Genomic DNA, 13,583 nt, shown 5'->3' with positions numbered 1-13,583 from the left:
TAATGGGTAGGATAGTTGAAATGTAGCGCTTTATTTACATATGTAATAGGTAGGATAGTTGAAAGTAGATTTTCCAAAAGAAACGAGATTGCCCTTTTGCCTTCTGTAGCTGAAACATGATATCTCAGTTAAAAATGAGTGTCTCAGGAAATTTCTCCTACGTGGTGGAGTGGCAAATATTTTGACAGACTGTGGATCCCTCAGGTCATAATCCCCTGTCCAGGGTCCAAGCAGGAAAGCTTACTGGGCCTGCGCAAAACCCTACAAATCCCACACCCAAAAGTGAAATGATTGATGCAGAACACTTAATGGGTTTAATGGATCAAAGTAGAAACTGGGCAGTGTCTATGTTACTGGGCTTCTGGTGTACCATGGCGACGAGTCCTCATGTGAGGATCAAAGATTACTAGACACAGCATCTAAGATGTTCAAGGAAATTCAAGGGTCCTTTTTTGGTACTGGGGTGCTGTGGCCAAGATCTGTGGTGTCTGTGGCGCCCACAATATCACTAGACATGGTGACAACTACAGGGGCATGGGCACCCGAGGTGGGGTTCAGTTGGAAACCTCAACGGTATGGGGAGGAAACATAAATGGTGTTGAAATACTGGTAGCAATGCCAAAAAAGGGGATTGTACAGACCTCTTCAATGCCACACTCCCTATCTACCACTGGACAATGTATCCAAGTATTTAGTACCCAAATGCAGTGCTGTTATGCAGGGGCCGTTTGAGGGTACAGACATGTTTAACAGCAGCTGAAGTTCATCAGTGTTGTGATGCAGAAAAAAAGCTTAGTTCACGGTCTCCGTCTAGACCAGATGGGCAGCAGACCTCCAAGCTCTTGGGCAGACTCTTCCCTTGACTCAGACCTTTAAGCAGGTCTCCACCAGATATGTCTTGTTCAGTCAAAGTCACTCACGAAAGCTGAAGGTATCCAGGCATCGATGTGACCAATGCTAAGAGGTCGATCTTCAGCCTCTTCAGCAACTGTCCATCCGTTTTTCCCTTCACCTTTCCTTCTACTCACCCAGCCAACTATACTTTCTTCAATCCATCCATCCTTTCCCCGGTTCATAAATACACTGATTGTTTCCCTTCCACTATAGCCCGTTCTTCCATTCACTCAGACTTTCACTTACCAAACGTTTCACAATTCACTCCATCCGTTCAAATTCCCTTTATTACTTTCACTCTTTCATCTATCCTTTTACTACTGTATTCTGTGTATCCTTTCACCCTGCCATCCATTAATTCACCTTCCTTTCATCCTTCCATCCTGCCCTCCTCTCCTTTTGTTCACCTTTTCTTCCTTCTTTCCTTTCATGTTTTCAAACTTTCATTCACCCGTCCTCCCGTTATTTTCCCCTTTGAATGTACTCAACCTTTTCTCGCCATCTTTACTTTTACAATCCTTTTCATCTCTCTCGCTTACTCGTTGTATTTTCCTCTTTCTCTTTTTCCTTACATTCATCATTTCTCTTTTTTTTGTCTTCACTGTGCAGCCCAAGAACACATATTCTGTCACATTGAGCATTCCTCTACAAACCTGCAGACACGAGGTCCATAAATATTTGGTGTTATAGAAGGAGCGAGTTCACCAGCCCAGGGGGCCCAGTGGCACCCCCGCTTAAGCTGCTAAAGCGGGCGGTTCACTACAACATTGCTCCCAATGAGACAGCGGTTACTAGAAATCATCACTTTAAGGTCCTGATTTGGATTTGGGTGGACGGGTTACTCAGTCACAACTGTGACAGCTATCCAGTCCACCAAAATAGAAATCCCATAAGATATAATGGGATTTATATTTTGGTGGACGGTATATCCGTCACAGTTGTGATGGAGTAACCCTTCCACCAACATCTAAATCAGGCCCTTAACATTGCTTGACCATCGAATCACATTTGATATAATTGATTATAGGTATCCTGGTCTGTCACTTACAGCATATAGATGGTGTCCCTCAGATGGTTTGAAAGTCTGAACATCTTAAATACTTCTGATTGGGAAATCAGCACCTGTTGTTGGTTGGATGTTTGAAGGGCTTCAAGAAGCTCCTCTGTCTGCATGCTCTGTTACCTCTGTATTAGCCATTCTCCCAATTTTTTGGCGGAGGGTAGAACTCGCATATATGCTGAGGATATCCAGCCGCTGCTCCCTACGATTGGAGACTTTGGAGCCCTAGTCCTGTACCCTGTCCAGCCTCATGGAAGTGATCCAGGCATTGGTGCATGAAAACTGGATATCTTTTAATACTAATAAAACTGAACTGCTACTGTTCAGCCCAAACGTTACCATTTGCAAAGTGCACGAGCCCCATCACAGCTAGAGAATAGGCAAAGTTAAGAGCCATTAGCAGTGTTAGGGCCCTTCAACAGCATTCTTGACAACATCATGCTACTTGCCAATTCGCCTATTCTCTACACTCAAACCTTTCTTCCTGACAGAGGAGCTAGACAATAAAACGTTCAAAAGTTGCCGGTTGAAGCTCTGCTTTTGTGAATACTTACAAAACGATTTTAGCTCTCCTGCAATGAATGAATGGAAATAATTTCTATAGCGCCAAAGGTTTTTTTTGGCATCCAGACACATTTATTTTGGAAACTTAAAGAGTAGGCAAATTGCCTTATTTTGCATAACCTCCAACCACTGGATTAGCTAGTCTGGTAGACTGAGGTAGAGGACATTGACATAGTCCAGCCTAGATAGAATCAGAGACCTAACCACTGTCACTTGGGCCTCATGGGGAAGCAAGTAAAGAAATGACTTCAACACGCGCAAAATCCAAAAACAAGATTTCACTACTGCTGACACCTGTGCCTCAAATGAGAGCTGGACATTAAATATCAAGCCCAATTCCTAGCCACCACCATTGGAGAGGGTGGAGAAAGATCACTGTCAGGCCAGGCACCAACCCACCCCAGAAGGGGGTCCTGCCCAAACAGCAAGACTTCTGTCTTATCTGGGTTGCACTGCAATTTGTTTGCTTTCAGTCAATCAAGCAGGGCCCCCATGCAGCTGGCGAATGCAACGCTTGCCCTTGCACGATCTTCATCGTATCTGAGCAGGAGTTGAGTATCATCTGCGTATAAGATGATCTTGATGTTATAGGATTCCACTAAATATGTCAAAGTGACATGTAAACGGTGAAGAGAGTAGGACTAAGGGAGGAGCCCTGCGGCACCTCCCACTTCAACATTTTTCCTCCTGAGGCATATGGCTTCATCCATGTCACATGCTCACGTTCTTCAGGAAGGAGCCCAACAAGCTCAGAGTTAGAGTGAGAGCATGGTTGACTAGTTAGAAGGTGGAAGAACGAGTAAATGGAACTCTTCTAATGAGAGTTGGGTTGGCTGGCTTTGCGTGCTCAGGTTCAAAGTGGGGGTTATTTTAGTTTTCTGGGTACTCCATTGGTTGGGAGTTTACCTTCCAAATTTGAACCATTAATAATCGTTGATCGAACAGGAAACAAGATCTCTTTTGCCAGAAATGCGGGGAACGGATTGTAGGGATGAAAGATTCAGACCTCTCACAAGTGATCAGCTATCTTGCTCCTCCATGATTCTCTGGCAACCGTCTCTCTGATGGATAGCGCTTTGTGCCTAAAGACTTATGTACTCTCTGAGTGGAAACTGCTACATTTATGGAACTACAAGCCATCATCTTATGGCTAGGGCAGCACCTCTCCTTTCTTCATTGTCCAAGTCCTTCTTTACAATGAAAGGTTCGGCAGTTCAGCTTCTGCGAGGTCCTAGACGTCCTGGTGCATCACCCTCCTCAGATGATGCTTCAAAATGTATTCAAGGTGATTACAATGCAGTGGATGCAGAGCTGATGAATAGACAGGACCCAATCAGAAGGGAGGCTTTATTCAAACTATAAGTCATCAGCCAACCAGTGAAGGACCATCTTCTCAAGCTTTCTGAACCTGAGGTGAGAGTATCAAATATAGATATATGGAAAGAAAAAAAAGCCAGTAAATATGGCCTGTCCCTAATCTAGGGACCTTTAATGTGAAATGTTCGCAAGGAAGACTCTGTCACTACCACAAAGACTCCTTACCTACCACATTAAAAAAATGTATCCCTATGGGTGGAGAAGTACAGAAATATCAGTTATGGGAGACTCTCTAGATTTTGATAAGAGGGTTAATGAGTAGCTACTGCTGAGGTACAGGTAAAAAGGTCTGTACCCATGTACATCAAAGAAGGCAGGATTTCTCAGCAGGCAGTCCGTGAGTCACTTCCCCAAAAGCTTCAATATAAACAATCAGCATTGCAAGAATGTATCATCTTGGAGACCTTTTAATCACATATAAGGTTGTAACAGCAACTGCCTTGTATGGCAGAAAAACGTAATATCTCAAAAGCTTCCAAAACACACGATACGTAAGACCAAGACATTATTCAGCATGAAGTCAAGCAGCGGCAAAAAGGATAAAACAATAAAAACACTATTTACAAACTATACCCCCAGAATCCAGAATACCAGCTCACCACTCAAACGGCTAGCTCCACTCCGCCTGCACTCCAGAAATGAAATGAACACTCACGGCTTCATAGGTTATTATCCACCATCATTATTGGATGCGGCTCCTCCCAATCATTGGTGCCAACCATGTGGCACATCTGCAATCTCCACTCCTGTTTCTGTATTATTCTTTTTTTCTTTAAATGAGCTTTAATCATCTACTATTCTTATGTATAATGTTCCATTGATTGTCAGTTAGGTTTGTATGACATAAACACCAATACTTATGGAAACATTTAAATAATGACACACTGAAAGAAAATACTATTTGTGAAATAAGGCCCAGATTTACTAACATTTCGCTTCAGATCGGTGTCACAAAAGAGAAGCAAACCAAGCGCAATATGTTGTGGAGGGATTTACATTCCAACACAAAAGATTGATTGAGTTGGAACATTGACAATATTAGTACAAATTACAGGTAAGCGCTACTTTCTATCAAGGAGGTGTACTATGGGTGGTATATGGGCATTCCCATGCAACCATCCATAGGTTTTGATGCGAACCTCTGTCTACTAACAATTGTAGACCGTGATTTTCACCCAAAAACTATGCCTCCTTGAGGCAGGCGTGACAGTGAAGCTACTTTTAAAATCCTCCACATTTTTCCAACATTTGCTGCACTATACAACATACATAAAAAGTGGGGAAAATATTAACGCATAGTTTTTATGCTGGAAGGGTCCATGTCCAGCCTGTGCTTGACGGAATACAAACATGTGCGTTGGCAGCCTAAAGTGCACTAGTGGTGGAGTAAAGAAACTCAGCACCATATCTTAGTAGATATGTCACTGTTTTTCTCTTACCTTTTGACGCAAACTATTGCAGCCACTTTGGTAGTTGAGCTGCGCGACACCCCAAAACTTAGTAAATTTGCCTCCAAATATTTAAGATGGTGTTTATATAAAACAACTTTGTTTTCCCTTTGAAATTTCAGATGTTACTAACAGTGGCGGCTTCCTGCGAGGGAGAGTAGTGAGATATAAAACAGTAAAGTCTATTAACTTCATGCTGGCATGCATTTAATTATCGTTTTGAAGTTAAAATATTTAACTTTAAAATAGTAATGTAATGCATGTCGTCGATTTAGGGATACATACAGACATAAATCAAATTTTTTTAAAGGAAATAAAAGTCACTTACCTTCATCCTCGCTCCAGTGCCTGTGTTCTTCTTTCCTCCAGTCAGCCCCAGCTAGGTCCCCTAACCAATCCTGGTGCAGGTCTCATGCTGTGAGAGCAGCGCCTGGATTGGGTGGAGCAGGCACTCTCAGTGCTTCAAAGAGCACTGGAGGCATTTGCTTGGTCTCAACCCAGCGGTCCAAGACAGCTGTGTTGAGAGGTTTAAAGTGCGCATGTCTGGTTGACCGTCGCAAGACGACCAAGCCAAGAGACATGCGCAGTTAAAGTGCCAGCCCATCACTCCTCTCTGCTGCTTCTAGTCAGCAGCAGCACCTCCCCCATCCTGAGACTCACCCCAGGACAGGGGTTGCGGAGTCAAAGAAAAATAAAATGGTAATAATGTTTATTATCATTTTATTTTTCACTGGGGGCATTTTAACTAGTGGGGCGATGCGCCTCCGCCTTAGTGGAGAAGCCGCCCCTGGTTACTAATCATAGGGTAGAATCACTTCAGCCCTCACTGGTAAGAGTGAATGTACGTTATAAATCTTCTTTATAGTGAGTGGTGCAAAGTGAATATGGTGTTAATGGGTGGGTGCCATGACATAACAGCAATCAGAGGTGAAAAATAACCACACAGTGAAACAAGGTGGAGGTAGAGGTGAAACAAATGTGCACCGTTTATTAGTGAACAGTGGGCAGGTTCATACATCATCATTTGCTAGTTGTGACGTGCTGGTGCGTGAAAATAGAAACCAGCACAAGAGGCATGTGGCGCGGCTGGATTCTCAAACCTCTGTCTCTACCGAGCTAATTTAATATACATACAGTACAGTAAAATTGCACTCCATAAATATTATTTTTTCATTGGTTGTCCGAGTGTACATGCGTGCTCAGGAAGCAATGTGCCCCTCTGCCATCACAAATTTATGTCGCACCCATTTATGTGCCAAAAGTGAGTGTCACTATGACGTGAATGACAAATAAATGAAACGATGTTATGATGTACAGAACACAGCCTTCTGACATTGCGTTAAGAAAGCTTGCAATCTTCTCAGGTGTGGTCGACAGGTGATGACAGACACAGGTGAAGCTGGCGGATGATCACAGGCCGCCACCTATTCAAAGCCACAAACAGTGCACTCACAAAATAACAGGACAAGTGTTTCTCCCAATTTTCCCTCATCACGAAGTTCATTTCGTCGTCTTTTCTGCTGCTTGGGCCTCCTCAGGCTGAGCCTCTTCCTCTCCCTCCCCCTCCTCCGGGTTGAAGACACTTACGGTGAAATCCCCTGTCTCTGTGCCGTACTTGTTCTTCACGCGGATGGCGTATTTGCCGGAGTCGGTGGTGGCAACGGCAGTGATGGTGAAGCTGGCGTACTTTCCAGCCTCGAATTTCACAATGCAGTGCGAGTCCTCAGTCAGCGGCCTGTCGTTCTTCATCCAGACGACCTCCGGCACGGGGTCGCCCCAGATGTTGCAGGTGAGATTAAGTGACTGTTAAAAAACGTAAACAAAACAACAGTCAGCATAATGTATGGCATGTCTCTCTAATTTGCAGAGACCATCAATGTTCTAAATTGTTTGAGCATTTAATCGCTAGGAGATTAAAGCAAAAATTATTAGAAGTATTCCCATTCAGAATATGAAAATATGGAAGGTGGTTAAGCACAAGTACCTTCCTTCCTATCCCTATACACAGGGCTCCCTGACAAACTTCTGGGGAAACTTCAGGTGGTTCTAAATGATGCGGCAAGGTTGATTTTGAAACTGCCAAGAAGAGCACATGCCACTCCCCTGTTACAACAGCTACACTGGCTGCCTATCAAGCAGAGGGTCAGGTTCAAGGGTCTGTGCATTTCACATAAAGCACAGTATGGATTGGTTTGAAGCCCTATGTGCCTGGACGATGTCTCCGGTCATCTGAGCCTAGCTTGTTGGCCTGCCCGCGCTTCAGTAGAGCTACCTTGGGGGAGCGGGCCTTCTCAGTTGTGATTCCCCAGCTTTGGAACAAGCTTCCGGATAGTATGCGCAGGGATGCCACCTTACTCCCGTTCAGGAGGAAACTGAAGACCATTTTGTTCACTGAGGCATTTGGATAAGCTTACACTAATGTGTGCTGAGCCCAGCGGGAATAAGTTGTTACCGGGTTCTTGGTCTATGCTGCAAGCGCTTAGAGACCTCTTGATGATTTAGCGCTCTATAAATACAAACTAACATTAACGTTCCCTTGACAATGAAAACCTATACATTGAAAAGAATCCTCAAGAGTGGTAGATGTACAAACAACCAATCCCTGCTAGTGGATGCTCTATCAACCTCCAGATTCCTCACCACCCTCCCAACTCCCCATTCTGTTAAGCAGCCTCTTTTAAAATCTAAAAAGGTCCCAAGTTAGACATCTGCACACTGGTACAGACATGTGGCTCAACTCTGTAATTTCCAGGGTGTTACAGAACCAGCATGGAAACACGGCACCACCTATGTCCGTACAGAAGCATTGCTAAAAGTCTCCTCAAAGTTTATCAAAAAAGCGATTGAACCATAACTTCATGGGTAATACAAATGAGTTATAATGGAATGTGTCAACTTTATCATCAGACGTTAAAAAGGGATTGAATCATATAATTATTTTTGATTAAAGTAATCCAAAAACTGTAGGTTTTGAAGCCTTTTATTGAATTACCAAATAAATGCATGCGGGCTTCGGAAAATATTGAACAGTGAGCCATCAAATAAACTAAATGGATAAAAGGCTTGATAAGGAGATGAGCCATATAGGTTCTTTTTTTAAGCAAAAGGAAAGGTGACAGAAGACTTGACAACCCTTATTCACAATATACATCTGGGTGATGTCAGGGGTTTTCAATTAGCCAGTTCAACCAACAAACAATAGACACGAAGTACAGCCTTCAAGGGCAAAGAGGAATTTGGCTTAATCGCTCTAACAGAGAAATTAAATATAGAAAAGGATCTCATGCCCTGGGGAACTTGTAGCCAGGATCAATGTTTTAAATCTTATGGTACATAGCTGACAAAGTGGTGCATTTGTCCCAAGGAAGCCTTCGCAGCGTGACAGAAGTGACTATTACGTTCTTGCTAAAGATTGTAAGAACGGTAAAAAACATTGCTCACATTATGACACTAATGGACAAGAAGTTGTATTTTATTTCTATTTTTTTGGAACAAGATTGGTGAAAGGGGTGATAAGATATTTTTAATCGTCTGATTATAAGGGAACAACATTTGCCAACTTGTGGCTAACTGCACGTGATGCCTCCTGAGTCATCTTTCAACTTTATCTCCCATTAAACAAGTGTTTAACTTGGCAAAGCTCATTTGACAGTGGGGCATTGGCTTCCATGCAGTACTGCTTTCAGACCACACACCTTTCTCAGAAATAAAATAATTTCTTTTTAGCATCTGGCTACAGGCAGTTGGTTATAGCTGTCTATCTGCTCGCATCACTAAAGCGTTCTATTGCGCCAGAGCCACAACATATTCCAGATATGTACATTATGTATGTAAGATTTGAAGCAGCTACAGTGTCTTTCTGCTGCACAGTGACATATATGCATGCCATTTTTTGCGTCTTCACAGTGTCTATTTTGTGTGCAACTATCAAGACAAATATGCTGGTTTTGCCAAATGCTCATTTTATTTTGGGTGTTTAATAGAACAATATCTCCCAGCGGTCAATTCAAGGAATGCAATTGATTTGGAAAAAAATAAAATAAAAATAATAACACTATATTGAATTTAGTAAGTGATAATGAATTCGCATTAGTTGCCATTGTAATATCTGAAAGAAAATATGTAATATGGTGATGGCGAATACACATAACAATTAACGTTTGCTAGCATGTCAGTATGTGCGGTTTGGACATACCCTCAAACATGTGCAAGTGACATTCCACAAAAAAATGAGAAGAAAAACTGAAGTTCAAGATAAAACGCTTCCAGAATTTGGGTCTTAAGGGCCAAATTTATAACCACTACTTTACCAGGAAAGGTAGCTCTACAGTCCCTGAGAGATAAAGGTAGGCACCAAGTATCCATTACCTTGCCCTCCTGAATAGTGACAACATCTGGTAGACCTCCAGTAACTCGGGCACGATCTGAAATAGAGAGGATTGTATGTTGTTTTACTTTGCAAAGCAATCATCGTAAAAGTATTCTGCCCGACTTACAAAAGACAGCAAACTCTATTGTCGCGATGAAAGAAAGCATGCATCAGGCAAGTGATGAGGGGAGGCGGAGGTGCAAAGACAGACTTGCGGCATCCAACACATATTTACAGGTACAGATAACAACGACAACACTTTCAAAAGGAAAGGGGAAAGGAAGAAGGGATTTGGATTGATGTTGGGCAATCAAGGGAAATTTGTGCGAGGGTAGGACAACTAGATTGAGACTTAAACTGATTGAGGGGTGGTGTTTGTGTGGGGTTAGATGTTTTAGAAATCTTTTATTAATTGTTCTGAATTTTAAAATGTTAGGGGCCTCATTTATGAGGCTGTGTGTCACTTTTACGCCGCCGGTGCGTCACTTTTTGTGACGCACCAGTGGTGTAAAAAATGTGCCTTGTTGCGCCATATTTACAAAGTGACGCATCTAGGTAGATGCGTCACTTTGTAAACCCTTGCGCCACATTATACCAGCGCCAGGTATAATGTAAGCAAGGGGGCGTATTGACGCAAGAAAGGGTCGTAGAAGTGATGCAGTGAAATCTATGAGATTTCACTGCGTCACTTCTAGGACGCAAATGCGTCAATATCTTACGCCTGCCTCACAGCAGGCGTAAGACTGACGCAGGCCCTTTCACATGGGGCTTGCCCCATGTGAAAGGAAACATTACTGGAGTTGCGTCACTTTTGTGACACACTCCAGCAATGCGTCACTTTTGCGTCATACAGGTACATCAGAAATACTGACGTATCAGTAACTCCTTGCGACATGATGCGTCATATTATAAATATGACGCATCAATCATGTCGCAAGGAGGGTGCACTGAGAAGTGACGCATCGCTGCTTTCACGCAGCAATGTGTCACTTCTCATAAATGAGGCCCTATGTATTTATGTTTTAAAGACAATTGCCTAAGCATTACTAAACAACTTGACCTTGGGAAAGGAGAGGGCATTGAGGCTAGAGGGACATATTTTAAGACTCTACTAGTAAAGAAAGAGGGATGGGGGGGATGAGTTGGGCGTGTGGCTCCTGTCAACGTCGTCAACGTGGGCAAAAGAGTTGAACTGAAAGCGCCACAGCGGTGAAAAATGACTGGGCTAAGCCACTGAGCTAGAGAGCTAGTGAGCATGAAGAACACAGACTAAAAACAAACTGGACATATATAGCAAGGAAAGATCATGGCTTGAAAGATCAGCATTACTCTCTCAAATCTACTGACCCACTTGATTTTTTTCCACTAACATTTTTCTTTAGCAGAAAACTACATACAGCATACTCAAAAAGTGACAATTTAAAATGTATAGCATCGTAACATATAAGTATATTAGGGATCATGTTGACTACTTAATTCGCGCCTTACACCCCTTGTTCACTAGGTCATTTCCCTCCTTCACCCACCATTAAACCGATGGTGTTTCAGGTGAGGCTTCAGGGCAAGACTCCAGTTCCTTCCCCGATTTTAGAAAGATGTGATAGTTAGCAGGGTTAGAAACTTGATATTTTTTTTAATCCATTGGCTGTTGCTCCTTTTAACCCACCTTTGTTACATGCACTTGTGGTAATTGGTGCTTGACATCAAATTAGTACTTGGGAACGAAAAGTTAGAGTATTCACACTCCACTATATGAGCACTTGACCGTAATTTTAACGGTTTAGATGCTAAGAGCATATACATTCACCCTCTTGTGTAAGTGTATTGATGTTGTAAACATTTGTCTTACAGTTAATCCCTGATTGTGTAACCAGGAGGAGCAAGTAAGGTCAGTGCATGATACTCTACCTCAACATATTTAATTAATTTTTGGCAAGGAGGTGTGATGTGAGTATAGGGATCTAAGTTTTGATGAAGGCCAGCGACCCAGAGCGGCGGTAGATAGGGTGAAACATTGTGACAACAGATGAGATGATGGGGTAATATTCACCCTGGCTCATCACAGGATAAGTTTTTAACCCTGCCTAAGGGCCAATAATAAAGTAGAGAGGGGCACCCCTTAGGAAGTTTTACTGATATTCTGCAAGATGAATCCCTTGTAGTCCTGATTTGTATAGTAATCCCGAGAGGCTATGTAAAGAGGATGTCACATGGATTAAAACACATTTTATAGAGTCTAGGTACATGCTTCGTGAAGCCCAAGAAATAGAGAAAACAACTGTTAGGGCTCACTACACTGTTGTTTCAACCATGACCATCCAGCCTTATTTGAGGGTAGTGAATAGGCCATACCACCGGTGGCTTCTCACAAAATTCCGTTTCAATCAGATGCACCTCCTTCTGGGTGATTATCCGAAATGGAACAAGCCAAGGGATCATGCCCCATGTAAATGCAATTCTTTCTCTGACCAAGACCAGATCCATTTTGTATTTTTTTGTCCTTTTTTTGCAGAGGGGAGAGCAAAATATTTACTACCGCTCTTGAGAAACAGGGGATTTATGCAAGTGAAACCCGCATTGCTGTTTTTACAAATTATGGAGACCCCTATTGTAATGTTTGGGGTTGCTAGTTTTCTGGTTGCAGCCATGAGAGCTAAACGACTTAGATCACTGAATACCTCAACAGCTGAATGAACTATGTAAATATTGAGATGTAGCATACTATAAAACATGTTCCTTATGATTTGCATAATTAAATTTGCTCAGTATAGTTTTAATTTGTTTTGAATATGGTAATGAACTACCTCTAGAATATAAAGTGATGTCTTAAATCAAGGGGTTTGATCTATCCACAAGTTAAAGTAACACCTGAGTCCGATTCATCCTGCATAAATGTTCTTTTTAACGTCCTTTTTTAACATCTTTTTAATGTATACTACATAATGTACTGTCTTGAAAATTGAAAAGTGAAAAATGAATGAAATGTACGTCTACTACATTGTTATATGTGTTTCTGTGTTTGTAGTATACTTTTATGATTTCAATTAATCGAATAAAGTATTTTTGACTTTGACTTTGACTTTGTAGTGCTTGTGCACTAAACTCACAGCTCCACCTCAAGCGTTGGTCCGCACAGGGGTGTTGTTCCATGCCCAATGATAAAGCATGCCACTATCTAGTAGGTGAGGGCAATTTTAAACCATTTATGGTTTCCCACAGAAGGTGAAAAATGTTTTATCTTAAATCCTCATCCTTTTTTGTGTGTGCTAGATTCTTTGGACCCAATATATATATATATATATTATAATGGGACTTTTGGAAAACAATGGTAAATCAATGTGCTTTTGAATTTAAAATGACTCTCTTGTCTTAAACAATATGACTGATGTTGATTTCCATTGAGTACAAATCTAAAACATCTTTATTGATTAAAGTAATGCCTGCATGTTCTACAGATCTTTACTGTGATGGATGGTATAATGCAGCAGCCTTTGTATTACACAGGGGCACTACTACTTTGGGCCTCTCTTAGCCCGCTGTATTTGTATTTGTATTTCTGGGAGGAAGAAGGACTGAGTCAACCAAATTCTGCTGAGAAGTCTCATCATTTTGTGTTATGCCAATACTACAGTGCCCATCAATAAATGCCTATTTCTACAATCTCAGAATCTGAAGCATTGAACAAATTTATAACTGTATTGCAAAAAAAGATGTATGCAATATGCTTAACAAATTAGTAAGACAGTTTGACTTACTTTTCTCTGCAATGGCAGCTTGTCTGTGGTTGGAAAAATATAAAACAAATAAAACATTAACATAGCAGAAAGACTGAGATGCTTGCATTGCTTAGCAGCTTTAAATGTATCTTTTC

At 41.8% G+C, this 13,583-nt stretch overlaps 1 protein-coding gene across 5 annotated transcripts in view; it reads right to left on the bottom strand.

Moving 5' to 3' along the window:
• Nucleotides 1-13,583, bottom strand: part of MYOM1 (myomesin 1) — a 736,755-nt gene that overhangs the window by 255,338 nt on the left and 467,834 nt on the right. For 4 of the 5 annotated variants that reach the window (XM_086965593.1, XM_086965594.1, XM_086965595.1 and 1 more), the window contains 3 exons: nt 13,468-13,490; nt 9,712-9,767; nt 6,931-7,146 (listed from right to left, as the gene is read on the bottom strand). In XM_086965593.1, the coding sequence (XP_086821719.1) occupies nt 6,931-7,146; nt 9,712-9,767; nt 13,468-13,490 (295 nt within the window). Of the gene's footprint in view, nt 1-6,299; nt 7,147-9,711; nt 9,768-13,467; nt 13,491-13,583 lie in introns of those variants that run through there. The other variant, XM_086965596.1, reaches the window with a different exon arrangement.

The sequence above is a fragment of the Lissotriton vulgaris genome, chromosome 4_1 (genome assembly GCF_964263255.1).
Source record: "Lissotriton vulgaris chromosome 4_1, aLisVul1.2, whole genome shotgun sequence".
NCBI lineage: Eukaryota > Metazoa > Chordata > Amphibia > Caudata > Salamandridae > Lissotriton > Lissotriton vulgaris.
The sequence above is the reverse complement of the archived record's forward strand: the minus strand, read 5'-3'. Positions and strand labels throughout refer to the sequence as shown.